The sequence below is a fragment of the Salvelinus namaycush genome, chromosome 14 (assembly GCF_016432855.1).
Source record: "Salvelinus namaycush isolate Seneca chromosome 14, SaNama_1.0, whole genome shotgun sequence".
Classification (NCBI taxonomy): domain Eukaryota; kingdom Metazoa; phylum Chordata; class Actinopteri; order Salmoniformes; family Salmonidae; genus Salvelinus; species Salvelinus namaycush.
The window spans coordinates 41,007,780-41,035,500 of record NC_052320.1 but is presented as its reverse complement, the minus strand read 5'-3'; the positions used below and the strand labels follow the sequence as shown (position 1 = coordinate 41,035,500).

General features: G+C 45.6%; 1 protein-coding gene across 1 annotated transcript in view; it reads left to right on the top strand.

The window, feature by feature from the left end:
• LOC120058759 (membrane-associated guanylate kinase, WW and PDZ domain-containing protein 1-like) overlaps positions 1 to 26,474 on the top strand; it is an 81,734-nt gene extending 55,260 nt beyond the window's left edge. Inside the window, exon 2 of the mRNA XM_039007496.1 lies at positions 26,161 to 26,474. Within this exon, the coding sequence (XP_038863424.1) occupies positions 26,161 to 26,474 (314 nt within the window). The remainder of the gene's footprint in view (positions 1 to 26,160) is intronic.
• The last annotated feature ends 1,247 nt before the right edge of the window (positions 26,475 to 27,721 follow it).

Sequence of the window (27,721 nt, the reverse complement as noted above, 5' to 3'; positions counted from 1 at the left end):
ATTATCCCCTATGTATTTATACCTGTGTTCTCTGTCTGTTGCCAGTTCGCCTTGTCTCGTCAAGCCTACCAGCGTTTTCCCCGTACTCCTGTTTTTGCTCTTGTCCCTGTTTTCCCGGTTTGACCATTCTGCCTGCCCTGACCCTGAGCATTCCTGCCTATCTGTACCTTGTGACACTTCCCTGGATTACTGACCTCTGCCTGCCTTGACCATGAGCCTGCCTCCCGTTCTTTACCTTTCGGACTCTGCTCTGGATTACTGACGTCTGCCTGCCCTTGACCTGTCGTTTTCCTGCCCCCTGTTTTTGTAATAATCCTTTGTTACTTCGAACTGTCTGCATCTGGGTCTTATCCTGAGGTCTGGTACACACAGGAGCTCATAAAAAGCGAACAGGACAGACACTGTAGCTTTTTCCTGACAAGCAACACATAACAGACAAGGAGACACAAACCAACAGCACCCTATGCATATGCGGACAAATGTTTTGCACTTCCAACATGAAAAAAGAGGAGTATACTGTAAATACTATAGTCACATGTGCAGATGTAGTTGCAGTGTACAGTGAAATGTGTAAGCTCTCTCTCTCAATATCTTTCCCCCTTGTCTTTCCCCACCAGCCCTCTCATTCACTCTCTTTCCCTCTCCCTTTCCACCCTCCTGCTTTTGTTCTTTATCCCCCTTTCTCCATCTCTCCTCCTCCCCCGCCTCCGTACACTACAGCAAGTGACACAGAGCAATGGGAGCAGTAGGCCTGCGTTCCTCTGGCTATGTTTAGCAGTGAGCAGTAGCGGTGCGTTTGAGCGTAACACTCTGCCTCTGCCTGCCTTTGTTTGTGTGCCTCTGTGTGTGTGTTTGTGTGTGACTCCTCCTCATACACGGTGTCTGATCATGCATTGCTCTCTCTGACTTAGTAGTGTGGCCTTTGCAAACTGGGTCAGGTCCACCCCCTATGCCCACACTGCCCGATGTTCCCAGTTTGTACAGTCCACCTACTTCACTCTATCTGCCCAGCTTGGCCAGAGTGCCTTATCTACCAAGTTTTCGGAGTTTGCTCTGTCCACTTGTCCAACGATTTCTGGACCATGAATGGCAGTAGATAGGCAGGTAGGTGGCAGGTGGTGATATGGAAGTTAAAGTCTAAAGGAAAAGTTTGTACCCCAGGTAGGGAGGGGTTAGAGCAGGCAGATATGAAAGCTATCCAAGCTTTTGGGAGGACCTTGCTCTGTTTTTTTTAAATTTTATTTTACCTGTATTTAACTAGGCAAGTCAGTTAAGAACAAATTCTTATTTACAATGACGGCCTACCCCGGCCAAACCCGGACGATACTGGGCCAATTGTGTGCCGCCCTATGGGACTCCCAATCACGGCCGGATGTGATGCAGTGCCTTAGACCGCTACGCCACTCGGGAGCCCGCAGTCTTTGCGGTCTTTTCCTCCCCATCTATGCCACACTGATTGCAGGGCTGTTAGAGGCTGCATATGTTGGCAGTAAATGGCTTGGTAACTAACACGTGTGTCTGTCTGTGTTTAATGCTGGAGAGTGAACTCTCATTGTCTGTAACATGAAAGACCTATGCTGACTGAAAGGACGTCTCGAGACACACAGGAAGCGGCTGAAACAATCAATTTGAGTGTTTAGACACCAGCATTTCCAGTTCCTTCTCTGTGTCTATTATTTGTAAATGGTGAGGGGAAATACAATATTATTTGGCCTGTGAAGGAAGTTCCATGTCTTTGTGTTTATTGTGATCTCAGTGTTATCAGTGTGGGGCGTCTTTGGAAAGGTATGCAACTCTACTGAGAAGGACAAAGACAGTTTCAATATCAGATCTAATGTTTTGGCTCCTAGCACAGTAAGAAGGAGACAGTGCCTCATAGCAGACAGATTGAACGCAGCCTCAGTACACCAGACTGGGTATTGACTGTTAAGGAGCCTCCTTGATGAAGAGGTGACTATTACCGACCACACAGACGACAATGACTGACCTAAACCAATCAATCAGCAGCAGCCTTGTTGAATCCGACAGCCTAGTCAAAACAGAAGGACTGTGCTCCTTCAAACCTATAGTCAGATCAGAAGGACTCTGTGCTCCTCCAAACATATAGTCAGATCAGAAGGACTCTGTGCTCCTCAAAACCTATAGTAAGATAAGAGGGACTCTGTGCTCCTCCAAACCTATAGTCAAAACAGAAGGACTGTGCTCCTCCAAACCTATCGTCAAAACAGAAGGACTGTGCTCCTTCAAACCTATAGTCAGAACAGAAGGACTGTGCTCCTTCAAACCTATAGTCAAAACAGAAGGACTCTGTGCCTTCAAATCTATAGTCAAAACAGAAGGACTGTGCTCCTTCAAACCTATAGTCAGAACAGAAGGACTCTGTGCCTTCAAATCTATAGTCAAAACAGAAGGACTGTGCTCCTTCAAACCTATAGTCAGAACAGAAGGACTCTGTGCCTTCAAATCTATAGTCAAAACAGAAGGACTGTGCTCCTTCAAACCTATAGTCAGAACAGAAGGACTCTGTGCCTTCAAATCTATAGTCAAAACAGAAGGACTGTGCTCCTTCAAACCTATAGTCAAAACAGAAGGACTGTGCTCCTTCAAACCTGTAGTCAGATCAGAAGGACTCTGTGCTCCTCCAAACATATAGTCAGATCAGAAGGACTCTGTGCTCCTCAAAACCTGTAGTCAGATAAGGACTGTGCTCCTCAAAACCTATAGTAAGATAAGAAGGACTCTGTGCTCCTCCAAACCTATAGTCAGAACAGACGGACTCTGTGCTCCTCCAAACCTATAGTCAAAACAGAAGGACTGTGCTCCTCCAAACCTATCGTCAAAACAGAAGGACTGTGCTCCTTCAAACCTATAGTCAGAACAGAAGGACTGTGCTCCTTCAAACCTATAGTCAGAACAGAAGGACTCTGTGCCTTCAAATCTATAGTCAAAACAGAAGGACTGTGCTCCTTCAAACCTATAGTCAGAACAGAAGGACTCTGTGCCTTCAAATCTATAGTCAAAACAGAAGGACTGTGCTCCTTCAAACCTATAGTCAGAACAGAAGGACTCTGTGCCTTCAAATCTATAGTCAAAACAGAAGGACTGTGCTCCTTCAAACCTATAGTCAAAACAGAAGGACTGTGCTCCTTCAAACCTGTAGTCAGATCAGAAGGACTCTGTGCTCCTCCAAACATATAGTCAGATCAGAAGGACTCTGTGCTCCTCAAAACCTGTAGTCAGATAAGGACTGTGCTCCTCAAAACCTATAGTAAGATAAGAAGGACTCTGTGCTCCTCCAAACCTATAGTCAGAACAGAAGGACTCTGTGCTCCTCCAAACCTATAGTCAAAACAGAAGGACTGTGCTCCTCCAAACCTATCGTCAAAACAGAAGGACTGTGCTCCTTCAAACCTATAGTCAGAACAGAAGGACTGTGCTCCTTCAAACCTATAGTCAGAACAGAAGGACTCTGTGCCTTCAAATCTATAGTCAAAACAGAAGGACTGTGCTCCTTCAAACCTATAGTCAGAACAGAAGGACTCTGTGCCTTCAAATCTATAGTCAAAACAGAAGGACTGTGCTCCTTCAAACCTATAGTCAGAACAGAAGGACTCTGTGCCTTCAAATCTATAGTCAAAACAGAAGGACTGTGCTCCTTCAAACCTATAGTCAAAACAGAAGGACTGTGCTCCTTCAAACCTGTAGTCAGATCAGAAGGACTCTGTGCTCCTCCAAACATATAGTCAGATCAGAAGGACTCTGTGCTCCTCAAAACCTGTAGTCAGATAAGGACTGTGCTCCTCAAAACCTATAGTAAGATAAGAAGGACTCTGTGCTCCTCCAAACCTATAGTCAGAACAGAAGGACTCTGTGCTCCTCCAAACCTATAGTCAGAACAGAAGGACTGTGCTCCTCCAAACCTATAGTCAGAACAGAAGGACTGTGCTCCTCCAAACCTATCGTCAAAACAGAAGGACTGTGCTCCTTCAAACCTATAGTCAGAACAGAAGGACTGTGCTCCTTCAAACCTATAGTCAGAACAGAAGGACTCTGTGCCTTAAAGTCTATAGTCAAAACAGAAGGACTGTGCTCCTTCAAACCTATAGTCAGAACAGAAGGACTCTGTGCCTTCAAATCTATAGTCAAAACAGAAGGACTGTGCTCCTTCAAACCTATAGTCAGAACAGAAGGACTCTGTGCCTTCAAATCTATAGTCAAAACAGAAGGACTGTGCTCCTTCAAACCTATAGTCAAAACAGAAGGACTGTGCTCCTTCAAACCTATAGTCAGATCAGAAGGACTCTGTGCTCCTCCAAACATATAGTCAGATCAGAAGGACTCTGTGCTCCTCAAAACCTGTAGTCAGATAAGGACTGTGCTCCTCAAAACCTATAGTAAGATAAGAAGGACTCTGTGCTCCTCCAAACCTATAGTCAGAACAGAAGGACTCTGTGCTCCTCCAAACCTATAGTCAGAACAGAAGGACTGTGCTCCTCCAAACCTATAGTCAGAACAGAAGGACTGTGCTCCTCCAAACCTATGGTCAGAACTGAAGGACTGTGCTCCTCCAAACCTATAGTCAGAACAGAAGGACTGTGCTCCTCCAAACCTATAGTCAGAACAGGACTCTGTGCTCCTCCAACCCTATAGTCAGAACAGGACTCTGTGCTCCTCCAACCCTATAGTCAGAACAGAAGGACTGTGCTCCTCCAAACCTATAGTCAGAACAGGACTCTGTGCTCCTCCAACCCTATAGTCAGAACAGGACTCTGTGCTCCTCCAACCCTATAGTCAGAACAGAAGGACTGTGCTCCTCCAAACCTATAGTCAGAACAGGACTCTGTGCTCCTCCAACCCTATAGTCGGAACGGGACTCTGTGCTCCTCCAACCCTATAGTCAGAACAGGACTCTGTGCTCCTCCAACCCTATAGTCAGAACAGAAGGACTGTGCTCCTCCAAACCTATAGTCAGAACAGGACTCTGTGCTCCTCCAACCCTGTAGTCAGAACAGGACTCTGTCCTCCTCCAACCCTATAGTCAGAACAGGACTCTGTGCTCCTCCAACCCTATAGTCAGAACAGAAGGACTGTGCTCCTCCAAACCTATAGTCAGAACAGAAGGACTGTGCTCCTCCAAACCTATAGTCAGAACAGGACTCTGTGCTCCTCCAACCCTATAGTCAGAACAGGACTCTGTGCTCCTCCAACCCTATAGTCAGAACAGGACTCTGTGATCCTCCAACCCTATAGTCAGAACAGAAGGACTGTGCTCCTCCAAACCTATAGTCAGAACAGGACTCTGTGCTCCTCCAACCCTATAGTCAGGACAGGACTCTGTGCTCCTCCAACCCTATAGTCAGAACAGGACTCTGTGCTCCTCCAACCCTATAGTCAGAACAGAAGGACTGTGCTCCTCCAACCCTATAGTCAGAACAGGACTCTGTGCTCCTCCAAACCTATAGTCAGAACAGAAGGACTCTGTGCTCCTCCAACCCTGTAGTCAGAACAGAAGGACTGTGCTCCTCCAAACCTATAGTCAGAACAGGACTCTGTGCTCCTCCAACCCTATAGTCAGAACAGGACTCTGTGCTCCTCCAACCCTATAGTCAGATCAGGACTCTGTGATCCTTCAAACCTATCGTCAGATCAGGACTCTGTGCTCCTTCAAACCTATAGTCAGAACAGAAGGACTGTGCTCCTCCAAACCTATAGTCAGAACAGGACTCTGTGCTCCTCCAACCCTATAGTCAGATCAGGACTCTGTGCTCCTTCAAACCTATAGTCAGAACAGAAGGACTGTGCTCCTCCAAACCTATAGTCAGAACAGGACTCTGTGCTCCTCCAACCCTATAGTCAGAACAGGACTCTGTGCTCCTCCAACCCTATAGTCAGAACAGGACTCTGTGCTCCTCCAACCCTATCGTCAGAACAGAAGGACTGTGCTCCTCCAAACCTATAGTCAGAACAGAACTCTGTGCTCCTCCTATAGTCAGATCAGAAGGACTGTGCTCCTCCAAACCTATAGTCAGAACAGAACTCTGTGCTCCTCCTATAGTCAGATCAGAAGGACTGCGCTCCTTCAAACCTATAGTCAGAACAGAAGGACTCTGTGCTCCTCCAAACCTACAATTTCTCATAGCAACAGTCTGTTCAACCATATAGACGAGGACTACTGTTTTGTATTTATTGTATTCTACTCTATTGTATGGCAACAGGCGTGCTTGTCACACTCGAGCCAAAGTGCCAACCCACTCTCATTTGTGCACTCTTTTACTTGCCCCATCTTTTCTATAGATTTTAATGTTGGTAAAACACTAATCATGAGTCCTCTTCGTGTTAAATTCACCTCTTGTCATTAGACTACATTTACTAGTCAAGTCAACTTATTTTCTTTTAGTTTGTGCATTTATTTTGAGTCCTTACTGTGTGTTTGTTAAGTTAAAGCCAACTGCTCTGCTAGGGGTAACGGGGGCTAAGCGTAGCAGGGAATTTCCTAATGTGCGTGCGTGCAAGCAGGCTAGGTTGTGCATGGTATCAACAGCCAATCCAGTAGTAGTGAGTACTGTGAAGCATGGTGTTGGCAGCATCATGCTGTTGTAAGGTTTTTCAGCAGCAGGGACTGGGAGACTAGTCAAGATGGAGGAAAGATGAACAGAGAAAACTACAAAGAGATCCTTGATAAAAACCTGCTCCAGAGTGTTCAGGACCTCAGACTTGGGTGAAGGTTCACCTTCCAACAGGACAACAACCCTAAGCACACAGCCCTGACAACACAGAAGTGGCTTTGGGACAAGTCTCTGAATGTTCTTGAGTGGCCCAGCCAGAGCCCGGACTTGAACCCGATCGAACTTCTCCGGAGAGACCTGAAAATAGCTGTGCAGCGACGCTCCCCATCCAACCTGACAGAGCTTGAGAGGATATGCAAAGAAGAATGGGAGAAATACCCCAAATACAGGTGGACTTGTTTTTTTACCAAATAGGGCTATCTTCTGTATACCACCTGTATTTGGAGTATTTCTCCCATTCTTCTTTGCATATCCTCTCATGCTCTGTCAGGTTGGATGGGGAGCGTCGCTGCACAGCTATTTTCAGAGAGTTCAACTGATTGGCTCGAACGTATTAAGAAGGAAAAAAATTCAAAAAAGTTTATTTTAACAAGGCAAGTCAGTTAAGAACAAATTCTTATCTACAATGACGGCCTACCCCGGCCAAACCTTGACGGCGCTGGGCCAATTATGCGCTGCCCTATGGGACTCCCAATCACGGCCGGATGTGATACAGCCTGGAATCAAACCAGGAACTGAACTGGTTTGATGAACTCTTGCACTGAGTTGCAGTGCCTTAGACCACTGTGCCACTCGGGAGCTCACGAAGCTTGTTGAGAAAATGCCAAGAGATTGCAAAGCTGTCATGAAGGCAAAGGGTGGCTACTTTGAAGAATCAAAAATGAAAAGTTGGTTTTGTTTGTTATTTAGTTACTACATGATTCCATATGTGTTATTTCATAGTTTTGATGTCTTCACTATTATTCTACAATGTAGAAAATAGTTTTAAAAAATAAAGAAAAATCTTTGAAATGAGTAGGTGTGGCCAAACTTTTGAACGGTACTGTATATATTTTTTTAAATAACAAAGTAGATATTTTGAATGTACTAATGTTACTGTCCCCACTACAACAACAACAAATATTGAAATACATGTAACGTGTCCTTTAAACATTTAAATGATACACTGTAGAATTTGATTCATTCCTATAGAGAGATAAGCTGACAACGATGCATGTGCGTCATTGGGGCAGAAGTCTGTGTTGTTGTGATTCTGGATGCCCAGATAGCTATCAACAATGACTAGATGTTGCCATGTGGGTAATCATAGGTGGCTCTTTTCATCTAAATTGATCTTGTTCTTGATACGATGCCTTGTTTTGAGGTGTTTTTACTGACGTCACTTCCATGCTAATACGGCAAAAAAATCACTAGTTAGCTAACCAACAATCTTAACGATGCATGTGAGAGACAGAAAGTGCTCATTGTGCAAATTAATATATGTTTTCAATAAACATTGGAGGTGAAATAAAGTCGACATGTTGTCAACAATCTAAGCCAACCCTGTCTGTTTTGCCCCATAGTTGTCCACGTGTCAGTTTTATTGCTAAACAACCAACCCGTCTATGGAGGACTGCTTTTCTGAAGAGTGCCAATGTGGCCGACCAGTGGCTTCAATGTCTCTCAATTCAGGGTTTATATACAACATTGGTTTCAACCAGTTAATTGGTAAAGTGCACCCCTGCTCCTTGTGACTGATGGTTTAGACCAAGCGAGTAGCACTAGGTACGACTATTTCTCCCTGCCTTTGCCAGTGTTCTGGAAACTGTGTTGTGGAGAGTCACTATTTGGGAAAAACTGTATTTTGTTTCACGGAACCCGTAGCCTGTTTTCTTAAACCAAATCAGGTTTGGATTCAGTTCAGTTTTATTTGGATTCATTTGGAAATGTGTTTTTGTTCATCGTTTGTTTGTTTTTGTAAGTCCCTTTTGCAAGTATTTGGCCTATTTGGCAATTACCACTAACACATCTATTACCACTAACACATCTAGGCCTAGCTCTCGAAAACCCTTCTCTACATACGGTTTTCAGCGGTTAACTTGGCTCCATGTGAACTACAATTCCGACACTGTGTTTTAACATTTAGAAACGTCAGTAATCATCGCTTGCGAAGCGGTTTTCGAAACATATGGTCCTTATCGTTCATATCAAAGAGAAATAATCTTTCAAACGAAAAAAGATACACTTACTGTAGCAGATTTTCACAGACTCATACGCTGTGTTTGCCTCTAGTTGATGAACTACACTTCCTCCCCAGTTACGCTTACACAGGTGTTTGGAGCACGCTAGATAGCTAATTAGCACAGGTGGTAAAATCTGTCTTCCGTCTGTCTTCCATAAAGAAGCGTTGTAACTTGGAGATATGGCCGTGTGGGAACACTAACCCTAATCCTATATAGAGTTGACATATATTACATTTTGACGTTGCATTCCAATATTACACTTTATATACATCACAGAAGACTGAAATATAACAAAACTGTTGTATTTTCATCAGTTTTTAAAAAATGAAATTATGAAAAATCGTGTTTGCGCGTGTGTGTGCCAATCCCTCTCTCTCTCTCTCCCTCTGTCTCTGGTCCTGTACTCAGTGGTCATGGCCATCTGGCTGTCATTTAACATGGCGCATTGTGCCAAAGACTTTCTCCTGAGAGATGAGGAAACACACTGCCAGTCCTGGCACAGAGGACTGCGTAACTAACTAACACTGCTCACAAGGCTCTAAGGGATCACTCATCCACTGCCTGAAGTCACACTGTCTTCACACTGTCCCATCACCTACAATAGTGCCCACTACTCACAAAAATGTCAATGGGACCTACTAAGTAAAGGTTAATACAATTAAATATAGTAAAGGAAAGTGGGATACCTACTCAGTTGTACAACTGAATGCCTTCAACTGAAATGTGTCTTCCGCATTTAACCCAACCCCTCTGAATCAGCAATGATACTTATCACACTTTATGTGTAGTACTTACATATAGGAAGGGAAACGAGGAAAATGGGCCACTTCAGGTTAATATTATTAGATGCACCTTCAGATTGTTTAGCCTTGGTTGTCTTTGGTTGGTCTGGTTTATCTCTGGTAAACCAGACAGGGGTGTGTTTACAGTAATTACCTAGCCAGTCCTGTGTGTTTCCCGACAGATGTAGAATAGAGCTTTCCCAGGCCAGTCCTTTGACTCTGACTCACACTCTATGTGTGATGTACAGTCATGGCCAAAAGTTTTGAGAATGACACAATTATTAATTTTCACAAAGTTTTCTGCTTCAGTGTCTTTAGATATTTTTTTGTCAAATGTTACTATGGAATACTGAAGTATAATTACAAGCATTTCATAAGTCTTTTATTGACAATTACATGAAGTTGATGCAAAGAGTCAATATTTGCAGTGTTGACCCTTCTTTTTCAAGACCTCTGCAAACCGCCCTGGCATGCTGTCAATTCACTTCTGGGCCACATCCTGACTGATGGCAGCCCATTCTTGCATAATCAATGCTTGGAGTTTGTCAGAATTTCTGGGTTTTTGTTTGTCCACCCGCCTCTTGAGGATTGACCACAAGTTCTCAATGGGATTAAGGTCTGGGGAGTTTCCTGGCCATGGACCCACAATATCGATGTTTTGTTCCCTGAGCCACTTAGTTATCACTTTTGCCTCATGGCAAGGTGCTCCATCATGCTGGAAAAGGCATTGTTCGTCACCAAACTGTTCCTGCATGGTTGGGAGAAGTTGCTCTCGGGGATGTGTTGGTACCATTCTTTATTCATGGCTGTGTTCTTAGGCAAAATTGTGAGTGAGCCCACTCCCTTGGCTGAGAAGCAACCCCACACATGAATGGTCTCAGGATGCTTTACTGTTGGCATGACACAGAACTGATGGTAGCGCTCACCTTGTCTTCTCCAGATAAGCTTTTTTCCGGATGCCCCAAACAATCGAAAAGGGGATTCATCAGAGAAAATGACTTTACCCCAGTCCTCAGCAGTCCAATCCCTATACCTATTGCAGAATATCAGTCTGTCCCTGATGTTTTTCCTGGAGAAAAGTGGCTTCTTTGCTGCCCTTCTTGACACCAGGCCATCCTCAAAAAGTCTTCGCCTCACTGTGCGTGCAGATGCACTCACACCTGCCTGCTGCCATTCCTGAGCAAGCTTTGTACTGGTGGTGCCTCGATCCCGCAGCTGAATCAACTTTAAGAGACGGTCCTGGCGCTTTCTGGACTTTCTTGGGCACCCTGAAGCCTTCTTCACAACAATTGAACCGCTCTCCTTGAAGTTCTTGATGATCCGATAAATGGTTGATTTAGGTGCAATCTTACTGGCAGCAATATCCTTGCCTGTGAAGCCCTTTTTGTGCAAAGCAATGATGCCGGCACGTGTTTCCTTGCAGGTAATCATGTTTGACAGAGGAAGAACAATGATTCCAAGCACCACCCTCCTTTTGAAGCTTCCAGTCTGTTATTTGAACTCAGTCAGCATGACAGAGTGATCTCCAGCCTTGTCCTCGTCAACACTCACACCTGTGTTAACGAGAGAATCACTGACATGATGTCAGCTAGTCCTTTTGTAGCAGGGCTGAAATGCAGTGGAAATGTTTTTTGGGATTCAGTTCATTTGCATGGCAAAGAGGGACTTTGCAATTAATTGCCATTCATCTGATCACTCTTCATAACAATCTGGAGTATATGCAAATTGCCATCATGCAACTGAGGCCGCAGACTTTGTGAAAATTAATATTTGTATCATTCTCAAAACTTTTGGCCACGACTGTATGTGTAGCAGCCGTAATTTAGGGATCTCCTATAGGCAGGGAATAATGTTGACGTATACGCTGATTCGGTGAGTGAGTTTTATAAGAAAGTGTATTGGAGATGTTGTACCTACTGTGACTATTAAAACCTATCCTAACCAACCAGAAACCATGGATAGATGGTGGCATTCGCCCAAAACTGAAAGTGCGAACCACCGTATTTAACCATGGAAAGGTGACTGGGAATATGGCAGAATACAAACAGTGTACACCTACAGCACCTGATGTCACAGGAAGGCCAAAAAGGACAACAACTACCCGAGCCACTGCCTGTTCACCCCGCTACCATCCAGAAGGCGAGGTCAGTACAGGTGCATCATAGCTGGGACTGAGAGACTGAAAAACAGGCATTACTAACACAGAGAGGCTGTTGCCTACATTCAGACTTGAAATCATTGGCCACTAATAAATGTATCACTAGTCACTTCAATAATGCCACTTTAAAATAACATGAAATTGATCAGAAATACAGTGCAGACATTGTTAATGTTGTAAATGACTATTGCTGCTGGAAATGGCTGATTTTTAATGTCTACAGTGAAGAGGCGCCTCCGGGATGATGACCTTCTAGGCAGAGTTGCATAGAAAAAGCCATATCTCAGACGGGCCAATACAAAGAAAATATTAAGATGGGCAAAAAAACACAGACACTGGACAGAGGAACTCTGTCTAGAAGGCCAGCATCCCGGAGTCGCCTCTTCACTGACGTTGAGACTGATGTTTTGCGGGTACTATTTAATGAAGCTGTCAGTTGAGGACTTGTGAGTTGTCTGTTTCTCAAACTAGACACTCTAATGTACTTGTCCTCTTGCTCATTTGTGCACCGGGGCCTCCCACTCCTCTTTCTTTTCTGGTTAAAGCCAGTTTGCACTGTTTTGTGAAGCAAGTAGTACACAGCATTGTACGAGATCTTCAGTTTTTCCCGTGAAAATAGTGCCCCCTAGCCTTAAGAAGATATGCTCACACAACGTGCCATTGGAACACAGGAGTGATGGTTGCTGATGATGGGCCTCTGTACGCCTATGTAGATATTCCATCAAAAATCTGCTGTTTCCAGCTAAAATAGTAATTTACAACATTAACAGTGTCTACACTGTATTTCTCATCAATTTGATGTTATTTTAAAGGACAAAAAATGTGCTAAAGGACAAAAACAAGGAAATGTCTAAGTGACCCCAAACTTTTGAACGGTAGTGTATGTGTATGGCTTTACAAACCCTGCTATATTGTGCATGAAGAGTTACCTGTTCATCAGAACACAGTGTGTTCTTTAATGTAAGCCTCTCCAACATAATCCAGGTAGAATCAGGAATTCCCCCGGGCAGCTGTCTAGGCTCCTTACTTTTTTCAATCTTTACTAACGACATGCCACTGGCTTTGAGTAAAGCCAGTATGTCTTTGTATGCGGATGACTCAACACTATTCACGTCACATACTACAGCAACTGAAATGACTACAACACTTAACAAAGAACTGCAGTTAGTTTCATAATGGGTGGCAAGGAAAAAGTTTGTCCAAGATATTTAAAAAACTAAAAGCCTTGTATTTGGGACAAATCATTCCCTAAACCCTAAACCTCAACTAAATATTGTAATAAATAATGTGGAAGAAACCCTGGATCTGTTTGGAGAAACCCTTGATTGTAAACTGTCATGGTCAAAACATATTGATACAACAGTAGCTAAGATGGGGAGAAGTCTGTCCATAATAAAGCGCTGCTCTACCTTCTTAACAGCACTGTCAACAAGGCAGGTCCTACAGGCTCTAGTTTTGTCGCACCTGGACTACTGTTCAGTTGTGTGTTCAGGTGTCACAAATAGGGACAATTGTCTCAGAACAGGGCAGCACGGCTGGCCCTTGGATGTACATAGAGAGCCAACATTAATAATATGCATGACAATATCTCCTGGCTCAAAGTAGAGGAGAGATTGACTTCATCACTAATTGAATTTGTGAGAGGTATTGACATGTTGAAAGCACCGAGCTGTCTGTTTAAACGACTAGCACACAGCTCAGACACACATGCATACCCCACAAGACATGCCACCAGAGGTCTCTTCACAGTCCCCAAGTCCAGAACAGACTATGGGAGGTGCACAGTACTTCATAAAGCCATGACAACATGGAACTATTCCACATCAAGTAACTGATGCAAGCAGTAAAATTGTATTTAAAAAACACCTTATGGAACAGCAGGGACTGTAAAGCAACACAAACATTGGCACAGACACATGCATACACACACATGATAACACACACTATGGATTTTGTGTTGTAGATAAGTGGTAGTGGAGTATGGGCCTGAGGGCACACACTTAGTGTGTTGTGAATTCTGTAATGAATGTATTGTAATGTTTTTAAAACTGCCTTGGCAGCAGCTAATGGGGATCCATAATAAATGCAAATACAAATACAGCAAATGTTTGGCTACTCTTTATTTTCCTTGAATTAATAACTTGAACCTTGGTTATGTAATTATATTAAATGCACTTATAATTGGAGAGCCTTGACTACAAATAAGTCATGTTCATTGAATTAATTGAATCCGTGGTCCATCAGTTTTATTTTGACCCTAAACATAGTTTGACCCATAGTGTCTGAGTTTCAGGCCACAAACGTGCAGTTCTGATTCTGAACTGCCCATGTTGGCCAATGGGGGGCAGCAGTAGATGGTTACCACACAGAGCGCGTCTCATTCTTTGGCTGTCTGGGCCCTGGGTTGCCGTGGTAACTGCAGACTTGGCGGTGGTGGCTGGAGACACAGAGGGCAGTGTTGAGCTGAGAGTTAGGAGAGGAATCCTAATCAGCAGCTGAAAACTGTCACACACACATTCATACACACACATACACACACACACATTATAGGATTAGATCTATAATCATTCTTCAACAGAGGCTTTAGGAGAAGACTGACACACTCTCCTGAAACTGTAATCACCAAGCATTTTAATTTCCCCTAGCATGATTGACACATGATAGTAGCGAATTAGAGCGATGCAAGCTCATGCAAAGAACAAGGCTGCCGGTCGTTCAGTTCAACCCTCCACTGTTGTTGCAGGTAGTAATGCCATATGTCTTTCTTCTCTTCTTGTCAGAATATTGTGTTTTAGAAGAGAGCTGGAATATAAATATCTTTCTTTAGAAAAACACTTTCTCCCAATATGTGTGTGTGTGTGTATGTGCGTGTGTCAGCCCCTGTCTTAGCCTACCTGCTAGATGGTAGAAACCACAGTGTCGTGCAGCGTGCCCCTCCCCCGACCCTGAATAAGACAGTGGATGCATAGCTAGATCCCAGGTTATGTAATGTTGACTGGAGCCGTATAATAGTATGTGCATAATCCACTCTTATTTGGGTTAAATCCATCTCTGTGTCAGAGAGTGCGTGTACTGGCATCACGCCCCCACGCCCCCACGCCTTTCTCTCACCCCTGTTCAGCCCGCCACAGTGTGCCGTATATCCTGGGCTCAAATTCACCGACCTTCATTCACACCAGCAGAGGAGCAGGACCTTCTCAGTCCTCATAAGATATCTCTCAGATTTCACTCAAATCTCCTAGAGGCCCCAGAGGAGTAATTCTACTGGTATGAGGACCAGTATCCAGTGTTAAAACCTCAGACAAGCTTTAAAATGACCCAGTTTATCATCTAGCGCCGTGCTGCTTTTCAATCGTTCTCATGCCAGGATAAAATATGGTAGTGCTTTTGGGTGTATTTTTGTTTCCATTGGCTGTTGTAGCGCCATGGTTCTCCCTGGTATGTGTATGATTGCTGTTTTTGTCTATGGAAGAGTGTTGTTATCACTGAGAAAACAGATTGCGTGTTGTGTCTGATCTGTTCCTGTTTTTCAGGGAGAAGCAGAGACGTGTGTTCGTAGAAATGACTCTTTGACCTCTGTGTGTTCCTCAGCTCCTTCTTATCTGGGGCAGAGTGTTCTGAGAGGAATTTGCCTCGGCTTCCCTCTTCATCACTGATTAACTAGTTGTCTGTCAAATACGGGATCAGAACAATCCTAAAATATCAAAACATCTCTTGTGTGTGTGTGTATTTGCAGGTGTTGCGTTGTTTTCTGACAGATAAATGTTAGCAGTGGTCACTTCCGTGCGTACACATGTGTACAGCCCTTCTCTGTGTGTTTATCTCTCTCTCTCTCACACACACACACACACACACACACACACACACACACACACACACACACACACACACACACACACACACACACACAGAGACAGTGTTTGTAATAATCCCTGTGGTACATGGCTGTGGCTGTAAATCCTTGGAAATATTAAATATTTAATGACTTCTTCATTGATGGAGCATGACACCTGGGCTGCCCGCCCCCTCCCTTCTCTGTGCCTGCACTGTGCTGGCTCTCCCCAGCCCAAGGATGGGTTCTGTAATGCCTAATGCTAGTCCCCACCCAGGGGATACTACTGGGACTCAGGGTTTAGGGAAGGAGATTGAGTTGTTGAGTATTTTGCATGAGTGATGGTATATGACATGAATAAGTGTCACGCCCTGGCCTTAGTTATCTTTGTTTTTCTTTATTATTTTAGTTAGGTCAGGGTGCGACATGGGGGATGTTTGTGTGTTTTTGTCTCGTCTAGGGTGTTTGTATTGTCTAGGGGGAGTTTGTAGAGTTCATGGGGTTGTGTTCAGTGTAGGTGTTTATGTAAGTCTATGGTTGCCAAGATTGGTTCTCAATTAGAGACAGCTGTCTATCGTTGTCTCTGATTGGGAGCCATATTTAGGCAGGAAGATGTATTGTTATTACGCTGCGCCTTGGTCCTCCTCTCTTTCTCCTAACGACGATCGTGACAGAATTACCCACCAACCTAGGACCAAGCAGCGTGATGACGGGCAACAACAGCAGCAGCCGAGGACACAGGACTCCTGGACTTGCGAGGAGGTATTAGACAGCGGAGGACCCTGGGCACAACCAGGGGAATATCGCCGCCCCAAGGCAGAGCTGGAGGCAGCGAAAGCAGAGAGGCGCCGGTATGAGGAGCTAGCACGGCAGAGCGGTTGGCAACCCCAACAATTTCTTGGGGGGGGACTCTCGGGGAGTGTAGCTGGGTCAAGTAGGAGACTTGAGCCAGCTCCCCGTGCTTACTGTGAGGAGCCGAAGATGGAATCAGAGCCGGTGAGGGCGGTATTGGAGGTGAGCGAAGTAGAGACTGTGAATGATCTAATGGGGAAATTGGAGGAGAGAGAAATGAGGGGTTTGGTGCATGAGGCACGACATCCGCCCGACGGAGCGTGTCGGGTATTTGATGTCACCTGAGTCAGCTCTCCATACTCGTCCTGAGGTGCGGGCTAGCCGTCTGGTGAAGACTGTGCCAGCCTCACGCACCAGGCCTCCTGTGAGGCTCCCTAGCCCTACACGTTCTGTGCCAGCTCAGCGCACCAGTTCTCCTGTGGCAGGCCCTCGCACTCGCCCAGTGGTGAGTGTTCCCAGCCCAGTACCACCAGTGCCAACACCACGCACCAAGCCTCCTGTACGTCTCCAGAGCCCTGTTCCTCCTCCACGCACTCGCCCTGTGGTGCGTGTCTCCAGCCCGGTACCACCAGTTCCGGCACCACGCACCAAGCCTCCTGTGCGTCTCCAGAGCCCTGTGCGCCCTGTTGCTGCTCCCCGCACTAGCCTTGAGGTGCGTGTCCTTAGCCCTGTACCACCAGTTCTGGCACCACGCACCAGGCCTACTGTGCACCTCAGCCGGCCAGAGTCTGCCGTCTGCCCAGCGCCGTCTACGCTGTCCGCCGTCTGCGCTGTCCGTCTGCCCAGCGCCATCTGAGCTGCCCGCCTGCCCAGCGCCATCTGAGCCGTCCGTCTGTCCAGAGCCGTCAGAGCCGTCCGTCTGTCCAGAGCCGTCAGAGCCGTCCGTCTGTCCCGAGCCGTCAGAGCCGTCCGTCTGTCCCGAGCCGTCAGAGCCGTCCGTCTGTCCCGAGCCGTCAGAGCCGCCCGCCAGTCAGGAGCCGCCAGAGCCGCCCGCCAGTCAGGAGCCGCCAGAGCCGCCCGCCAGTCAGGAGCCGCCAGAGCCGCCCGCCAGTCAGGAGCCGCCAGAGCCGCCCGCCAGTCAGGAGCCGCCAGAGCCGCCCGCCAGTCATGAGCCGCCAGAGCCGCCCGCCAGTCATGAGCCGCCCTCCAGTCATGAGCCGCCCTCCAGTCATGAGCCGCCCTCCAGTCCGGAGCCGCCCCTCAGTCCGGAGCCGCCCCTCAGTCCGGAGCCGCCCCTCAGTCCGGAGCCGCCCCTCAGTCCGGAGCCGCCCCTCAGTCCAGAGTTGCCCCTCAGTCCGGAGCTGCCCCTCCGTCCAGTGGCGCCCTCTACGATGGTCTTCAGTCAGGGACTCGCTGCAAGGGTCCTCGTTCCTGGGAGGCCACCTAAGCGGGTATTGACTATGGTGGAGTGGGGTCCACGTCCCGCACCTGAGCCGCCGCTGTAGGAAGGCCCACCCGGACCCTCCCCTTCTGTGTCAGGTTTTGCGGCTGGAGTCCGCACCTTTGGGGGGGGGGTACTGTCACGCCCTGGCCTTAGTTATCTTTGTTTTTCTTTATTATTTTAGTTAGGTCAGGGTGTGACATGGGGGATGTTTGTGTGTTTTTTGTCTCGTCTAGGGTGTTTGTATTGTCTAGGGGGTGTTTGTAGAGTTCATGGGGTTGTGTTCAGTGTAGGTGTTTATGTAAGTCTATGGTTGCCTAGATTGGTTCTCAATTAGAGACAGATGTCTATCGTTGTCTCTGATTGGGAGCCATATTTAGGCAGCCATAGTCATTAGGTAGGTTGTGGGTAATTGTCTATGTGTAAGTTGCCAGTGTGCACTTATTTGTTTTGTATAGCTTCACGTTCGTCGGTTTGTTGTTTTGTTAGTTTGTAAAAGTGTTTGTTTCGTCTTCATTAAAAAGGCAAATGTATTGTTATTACGCTGCTCCTTGGTCCTCCTCTCTTTCTCCTAACGACGATCGTGACAATAAGACTCTTTTGATGATAGTGATTATGATAACATGTTTTATACCTATGATATCTAATTTAATTGAATTAGATTTGTATTAGAGGAGTAAAGGATGACAAGGATGTACCCATTGACCTGTGTGTGGGTGTGTGTGTGTGTATTTGTGCAATCTTGTATTTCTGTTTTTATTGTCTGAATACAGGCTGCTTGCCTAGAAGGGACCATAATGATGGTTGTCAGCACTGGCTGGTTGCTAGGTAACAATTACCTGACTGCTTTGCTCGCACAGAATTACACAGAGAGCTGTGTGTGTAGGGGAACGGAAAAATACAGAAGAGCAGGCTAGCTGCTGGTCAGTGTTTCCACTACTGAGTGAAAACCTCTGTTTCAGATTCCTACCTTGACAACATGTAATGGTCGTATTTCTATGAGTTTACATTACTTCCTGCAAGCAGAGTTATCTGATCCATGCATAATATTGTTGTCTATTCTGTGGCATGGAATGGTTCACCTAATTTGATGATGTTCCCAATGATGCTGTGTTTGTGAGGACTCCTTGGTGCTCACAAACACTCATTGGTATATCTTATAGGTCAGGGGTTGTGGGTTTTGCATTGGTAAGACTGAAGTGAGTCTGTACTGTCAGTTATGAACAGGTGGGTTCGGATGGACATTGACAAATGAGGGTGTGGTCTATGGTTAAGCTGTCTGTGTGTGTGACTCCATGGGAAGATGAGGTGATGCAGGGCCACAGGGCTGTGTGACAGATGTCTGCCTGTCTGGCTGTCTGGCTGTACCTCAGGGCCACTGGGGACAGCAGGCTTTTGTTCCCAAATAATCTTGTTTCCAACTAATCAGGTGGGAAAAAAAGAATCATGACCTCAATTAGTCGATCAGTTATAATCAAAATATTAATCGATGAGTAGTTGATTGGCTGAATCTAGCAGCAAGTGGTTAGTATATACTCTCAAATGGTGAACATATTTTTGCATACTACCAAATACTTTCGACATCTGCCATGTAAAATACCACATTTTCTTAAGAAAATGCTAACATATAAAGCTATTTTATTGAATATATTTGTTCATGTTAAAGTGGTTGTATATATATATATATATTTTTTTTTTTAAACAATCTATACACATTGAAGAGTGTAATTTCAGTACAGAGGCAATATCTGTTAAGCAGCTTCCATCATGGTCAGGGGTCTGTGTGGAGAGACGCTGGCCAAAGCCCTCAAAATGGCTGGCCAGCTCCCCAGACATGGATGATATATTTGGAGATCATTAAATGGTCCTAAACGAGACCCTGGCGTGAGAGAAAGCCCTGGCCATCTGTCCCCATTGTGACTCCTCTCCTTCTGGGAAACGGACTGAACTCTCACTGACTCTCGCTGACTGAACCTGGAAGCTCTAAGCCGATCAGGGAACTGTTGTTCTCAATTACCTCTGCCCACCTCTCTTGCTGCCTCCCGGCCTGTGCCTCTCTGTGGGTCTCATCATTCTCTTTACCTCTCCATTTCTCTCTCTCTGTCTTCTCTCTCTACTTCACCCTATCTCTGTGTTCTTCTCTTTTCGCCTCTCTCTCTGTGTCTGTGGGTGAAGTCGATTCCTCATGGTGGGGTCAGTCAGCTCTGTGGCAACTGAAATTGACGCATTGGTGAAGGAGGCCACACTGGGGTAGTGAGACTGATACCGCTGGGCAGAGGCATAGCTTACTGAGCACAAAAAAAAAATATATTTTATAATAAAGGAATGCATGCATCTATCATCCCATTTGCTTAGTAGCGGAGGCGTTGGTAGGATTTGCATGAATTGTGATTTATTTTTAGCAGGGCCCGGGAATAATGTCATGCAATTCTACGTCATTTACATGACTTAGCATGTAAATGGGACATTGACGGCCCGAAACGTCAATCTTTGAAACTTATTTTTAATGGTGAGCAAGCGCTATGCCTTTTCCTGTCCAATGACGTACACAGAGCACCTTCTGTTTCTTTCCATAGTCTGACACTGACAAAATAAACTTTCCACTGGCACCGACTCACACAAATGATAGAGATAGCATGAATATGCATAGGCTACTCACCGGTAGGCTATATTGAAAAAACAGTGCTGTTGGCAAAAGATTGAGAGTTGTTCAGAAAATATTTGGTAGCTTTACAGACAGATTCGCATTTAATTTTCAGCAGTAGGCATTTTGCATTTTTTTTTTTTTAAATATTTGATTGTATTTAGAAATGATCTAAAGGCCAATTATAGCTGCTGTTCACTGACAGAATCCATAGAACAGACAAGCCCATTCAAGTCAGGACTGGCAGCCATTGTGAGTTTACCCATGAGTTTACCAGACAAATTGCCGGGGTTAGAGGATCCAAGACCCTTCTATGGATTATATTTCTATGGCCGCAACACAACAAGCTGTTCACGCTTGCTGCCCAAATTGCGTCTCTTTGTTATTTTTTATGATTTTATTGGTGTCTGTAGGCTACAGAAAGGAGTAATTATATAATTTTGTCAAATTTAAAAGGCTGGGAATTGCCAGGGTCCTCACGATATGACATTATCATGATACTTAGGTGCCGATGTGATATGTATTGCGATTCTCACGATTCTATATGTATTTGGTACTGGGATTTTATATTATGTTTCAAACATATTGCTCACTATATGTCTGCTGCAGAGAGACAAGAGAGAGCATCAGAAAATGAGTTTTGATCAGTCAGGGAAATAAAAGTGCTGGATAGGATGAAAAATACCGGCGTTTTTGTGCAGGTACAGCCGACTTGCACTAGCTAACATACATAAGCATTTTTTTTATTATTATTCAGATTTTTTTTTACAAATTGATACTTGGAGTAAAAATATATAGTCCAAAAATAATATTGCTATATGTTACTAAATAGATTTTTGCCCCCATCACTAGTGCTGCTGCACCTCTAGCACCCTTCATGCGGCTATGGTGCTGCTTGTGAATCCAAAAGAAGCCAAAGTAAATGGTTATTTGGTAGTTGTCATGTAAGATGGCGTAGCAGTGTAGACGTGTTTTGTTTCATCCTCTCGTGTACGTTTGTATTTTTCGTATTTCTTGTATATATATATTTTTTAAATTCTATCTCTTTTCGATTTTTATTTCGATTATACCTTCCGGTAACCTACCTCACCCAATGTGATACGGAATCGATTTTATTTTTTAACTTTGGAACACATTCAAGAACCCCCAGTAGCTAACCAGCTAATCAGCTACAAGCTATTTAGTCATTTTTAGCCGCTGCTAGCAGCTTTTACCTTCTGCACAGACACCAGCCCTGTTATTAGCCTGGATATTACTCTCCAATTTACCAGCATCGGACTGTCTCTCCACAACAACGCCGGATTCCTGCCGTAATCCCTGAGCCACTACTTCTGATCCTCACAGCTAGCTTGCAGCTAGCACCACTGCCACGAAGCTAGCACCAGTTAGCAAAGACAATTCTACAATACCTCTTTCGCCATCGCCATCCGGCTTGGATTCTCTGTCGACACGACCACGTCTGGTCTGCAGACGAATACCCCATCCGCTGTGCCCTCAACCGGCCTCCGTCTGAGCAGACCCCCTCCGTCTGAGCAGACCACCCCCCGGGCTACTAACTTTAAACGCTGCGTGCTAGCGTAGTGGCGGCTTCCCTGCTCCATCTACGGCTGCCCCCTGGACACTATGATCACTTGGCTACATAGCTGATGCCTGCCGGACTGTCCATTAATTCACGGTACTCCATTCTGTTTATTTGTGTTTTATTTGTCGGCTCTGTGTTTTAACTCAGGCTCTGTGTGTAGTTAATCCGACCCTCTCTGCCCAGTCGTCGCCATTTTTACCTGCTGTTGCTGTGTTAGCTGACTAGCTGCTGTTATCTCACCTGTTGTTTTAGCTAGCTCTCCCAATCAAGACCTGCAATCACTTTATGCCTTACTGTATGTCTCTCTCAAATATCAATATGCCTTGTATACTGTTGTTCAGGCTAGTTATCATTGTTTTGGTTTGCAATGGACCCCGTAGTTCCACTCTCCGTACCTCTGATACCTCCTTTGTCCCACCTCCCACACATGCGGTGACCTCACCCATTGAGACCAGCATGTCCAGAGATACAACCTCTCTTATCATCACCCAGTGCCTGGGCTTGCCTCCGCTGTACCCGTGCCCCACCATACCCCTGTCTGCACATTATGCCCAGAATCTATTCTACCACGCCCATAAATCTGCTCCTTTTATTCCTTGTCCCCAACGCTCTAGGCGACCAGTTTTGATAGCCTTTAGCCGCACCCTCATCCTACTACTCCTCTGTTCCTCGGGTGATGTGGAGGTAAACCCAGGCCCTGCATGTCCCCAGGCACCCTCATTTGTTGACTTCTGTGATCGAAAAAGCCTTGGCCTCATGCATGTCAACATCAGAAGCCTCCTCCCTAAGTTTGTCTTACTCACCGCTTTAGCACACTCTGCCAACCCTGATGTCCTTGCCGTGTCTGAATCCTGGCTTAGGAAGGCCACCAAAAATTCTGAGATTTCCATACCCAACTATAACACTTTCCGTCAAGATAGAACTGCCAAAGGGGGAGGAGTTGCAATCTACTGCAGAGATAGCCTGCAAAGTTCTGTCATACTTTCCAGGTCTATGCCCAAACAGTTCGAACTTCTAATTTTAAAAATTAATCTCTCCAGAAATAAGTCTCTCACTGTTGCCGCCTGCTACCGACCCCCCTCAGCTCCCAGCTGTGCCCTGGACACCATCTGTGAATTGATCGCTCCCCATCTAGCTTCAGAGTTTGTTCTGTTAGGTGACCTAAACTGGGATATGCTTAACACCCCGGCAGTCCTACAATCTAAGCTAGATGCCCTCAATCTCACACAAATCATCAAGGAACCCACCAGGTACAACCCTAAATCCGTAAACATGGGCACCCTAATAGACATTATCCTGACCAACTTGCCCTCCAAATACACCTCTGCTGTCTTCAATCAAGATCTCAGCGATCACTGCCTCATTGCCTGTATCCGCTACGGGTCCGCGGTCAAACGACCACCCCTCATCACTGTCAAACGCTCCCTAAAACACTTCTGCGAGCAGGCCTTTCTAATCGACCTGGCCCGGGTACCCTGGAAGGATATTGACCTCATCCCGTCAGTTGAGGATGCCTGGTCATTCTTTAAAAGTTACTTCCTCACCATATTAGACAAGCATGCTCCGTTCAAAAAATGCAGAACTAAGAACAGATATAGCCCTTGGTTCACTCCAGACCTGACTGCCCTCGACCAGCACAAAAACATCCTGTGGCGAACTGCAATAGCATCGAAGAGCCCCCGCGATATGCAACTGTTCAGGGAAGTCAGGAACCAATACACGCAACAGTCAGGAAAGCAAAGGCCAGCTGTTTCAAGCAGAAATGTGCATCCTGTAGCTCTAACTCCAAAAAGTTCTGGGATACTGTAAAGTCCATGGAGAACAAGAGCACCTCCTCCCAGCTGCCCACTGCACTGAGGCTAGGTAACACGGTCACCACCGATAAATCCGTGATAATCGAAAACTTCAACAAGCATTTCTCAACGGCTGGCCATGCCTTCCTCCTGGCGACTCCAACCTTGGCCAACAGCCCCGCCCCCCCCCCGCTGCTACTCGCCCAAGCCTCCCCAGCTTCTCCTTTACCCAAATCCAGATAGCAGATGTTCTGAAAGAGCTGGAAAACCTGGACCCATACAAATCAGCTGGGCTTGACAATCTGGACCCCCTATTTCTGAAACTGTCGGCCGCCATTGTCGCACCCCCTATTACCAGCCTGTTCAACCTCTCCTTCGTATCATCTGAGATCCCCAAGGATTGGAAAGCTGCCGCGGTCATCCCCCTCTTCAAAGGGGGAGACACCCTGGACCCAAACTGTTACAGACCTATATCCATCCTGCCCTGCCTATCTAAGGTCTTCGAAAGCCAAGTCAACAAACAGATCACTGACCATCTCGAATCCCACCGTACCTTCTCCGCTGTGCAATCCGGTTTCCGAGCCGGTCACGGGTGCACCTCAGCCACGCTCAAGGTACTAAACGATATCATAACCGCCATCGATAAAAGACAGTACTGTGCAGCCGTCTTCATCGACCTGGCCAAGGCTTTCGACTCTGTCAATCACCATATTCTTATCGGCAGACTCAGTAGCCTCGGTTTTTCTAATGACTGCCTTGCCTGGTTCACCAACTACTTTGCAGACAGAGTTCAGTGTGTCAAATCGGAGGGCATGTTGTCCGGTCCTCTGGCAGTTTCTATGGGGGTACCACAGGGTTCAATTCTCGGGCCGACTCTTTTCTCTGTATATATCAATGATGTTGCTCTTGCTGCGGGCGATTCCCTGATCCACCTCTACGCAGACGACACCATTCTGTATACTTCTGGCCCTTCCTTGGACACTGTGCTATCTAACCTCCAAACGAGCTTCAATGCCATACAACACTCCTTCCGTGGCCTCCAACTGCTCTTAAATGCTAGTAAAACCAAATGCATGCTTTTCAACCGTTCGCTGCCTGCACCCGCACGCCCGACTAGCATCACCACCCTGGACGGTTCCGACCTAGAATATGTGGACATCTATAAGTACCTAGGTGTCTGGCTAGACTGCAAACTCTCCTTCCAGACTCATATCAAACATCTCCAATCCAAAATCAAATCTAGAGTCGGCTTTCTATTTCGCAACAAAGCCTCCTTCACTCACGCCGCCAAACTTACCCTAGTAAAACTGACTATCCTACCGATCCTCGACTTCGGCGATGTCATCTACAAAATAGCTTCCAATACTCTACTCAGCAAACTGGATGCAGTTTATCACAGTGCCATCCGTTTTGTTACTAAAGCACCTTATACGACCCACCACTGCGACCTGTATGCCCTAGTCGGCTGGCCCTCGCTACATGTTCGTCGTCATACCCACTGGCTCCAGGTCATCTACAAGGCTATGCTAGGTAAAGTGCCGCCTTATCTCAGTTCACTGGTCACGATGGCTACACCCACCCGTAGCACGCGTTCCAGCAGGTGTATCTCACTGATCATCCCTAAAGCCAAAACCTCATTTGGACGCCTTTCCTTCCAGTTCTCTGTTGCCTGCGACTGGAACGAATTGCAAAAATCTCTGAAGTTGGAGACTTTTATCTCCCTCAACAACTTTAAACATCTGCTATCCGAGCAGCTAACCGATCGCTGCAGCTGTACATAGTCCATCGGTATATAGCCCACCCAATTTACCTACCTCACCCCCCATACTGCTTTTATTTATTTACTTTTCTGCTCTTTTGCACACCAGTATCTCTACTTGCACATGATCATCTGATGATTTATCACTCCAGTGTTAATCTGCTAAATTGTAATTATTCGATTTATTGCCTACCTCCTCATGCCTTTTGCACACATTGTATATAGATTCTCTTTTTTTTCTACCATGTTATTGACTTGTTTATTGTTTACTCCATGTGTAACTCTGTGTTGTTGTCTGTTCACACTGCTATGCTTTATCTTGGCCAGGTCGCAGTTGCAAATGAGAACTTGTTCTCAACTAGCCTACCTGGTTAAATAAAGGTGAAATAAAAAAATAAAATAAAAAATTGCCATTTGAACATGTTGTTTCTTGTTTAACAACACATATGGCATGACAACAATAGTCAGAGGAGTTGGCAGCTCGAAGACCAGTCATGCAAAAAAAAATGAATGTTTACATTTGCTATGCAAATCATGTAATAGGAAATATGAGGCGTAACCATTGTTCCTGTTTGGTTTCCCTGTGCAGGTAACAAACTGAACAAGGACCTGAAGCACTACCTGAGCCTGAAGTTTCAGAAATACTCTCTTGACCATGAGCTCCAACAGACCATCAGAGCTAACCTCTACCGCCACGCTGTGCCTTGTGAGTACATCATCTTCAGCCTCGTCTTCCTCCTCCTAAAACTCCTCAACATTCACACAACATTCCTTTGCCTTCTCTTTCATCCCCACCTCATCTTTCCCTCTTCTTCCTCATACGATTCCTCCGCATTCTCTCTGAGTCTCCTCCTGCTCCTATTCCTTCTCCACCTCCGCCGCATCCTCTCGGTCCACCCATAAAGTATAAGTGGAACCTATTGACACAAACAAGCCATTCAGATGTTATCCAATCAAATATTAGAGTTTTTTGGAATATCAGTATTATGGTGTAAATACTGTAGTATTACTATATTTAGATACTTTAGTATTCACTGTAGTGTTTTTGTGGACATGACTGTAGTATACGGTAATATTACTTTCGTTAAAAAACTATAGTATATACTATAGTAATTAATGTAGGGTTTTTGCAGACATTACTGTGGTATTTACTATAGTGTTTTTGTTTTATTATATTTGATATTGAAGTGGGGGCTTTCTCCTTGAGGAAACCTAGTGGACAAATGATCAGAACTCAGGATAAGTCCCAGATTCAGATAGCTAGAGTCACAGATGTGTATTGACCCAAACAGGGGGCAGCAAAAGACAGGTCAAAGGCAGGCAGAGGTCCGTAATCAGGGGCTCAGGACAGGCAGAGGTTCGTAAGTGGGTCAGAGTCAGGCAGGTACAGAAGGGCAGGCAGGTTTGGGGTCAGAGCAGGCAGAATGGTCAGACCAGGGAAACAGAACTTGCAAAAGCAGGGAGACGGGAAAATACACTAGTAAGACCTGACAAGACGAACAGGCAACAGACAAACAGAGAACACAGGTATAAATACACTGATGATAATGAGGAAGATGGGCGACACCTGGAGAGGGGTGGAGACAAGCAAAAAGACAGGTGAAACAGATCAAGATGTGACACAAATATTAAGCCAATGTTCCATAACCTGTAGGTAGTTAGGACTGGAGTCTGAACAGATAGTATTGTACAATATACTACAACATTATATAGTAAGCACTACACCGGGGTAGGCAACCCTGGTCCTGGAGTGCCGTAGGCACTTCATGTTTTTGATTTAACCGCCCTGGAAGACCAGGTGTGTTGAATTTAGGCAATCACTGAACTGATCAATTAACTCAGTTGGTCAGGTGTGGTGCCTCATTGGCCTAAAATCCTGTACCTGCAGCACTCCAGGAACAGGATGGCCTACCCCTGCACTATACAATTGAAGGATACTACAGTGTGGAGTATTGTATTCTACAGTATACGACAATTCTATGGAATTCTATAGTAAGTACTATAGTATTCTATGGTAAACTGTAGTCTTTTTTTCAGGTTTGGGAGCTATTTGTTCTCCCAACATGGGAATGCTGCCCTCCCAGCTGTTTCACATAGCTACAGTACAGAATGTGTGGTGTGGTGGGCCAATGATCCGGGTGGATGCCAGA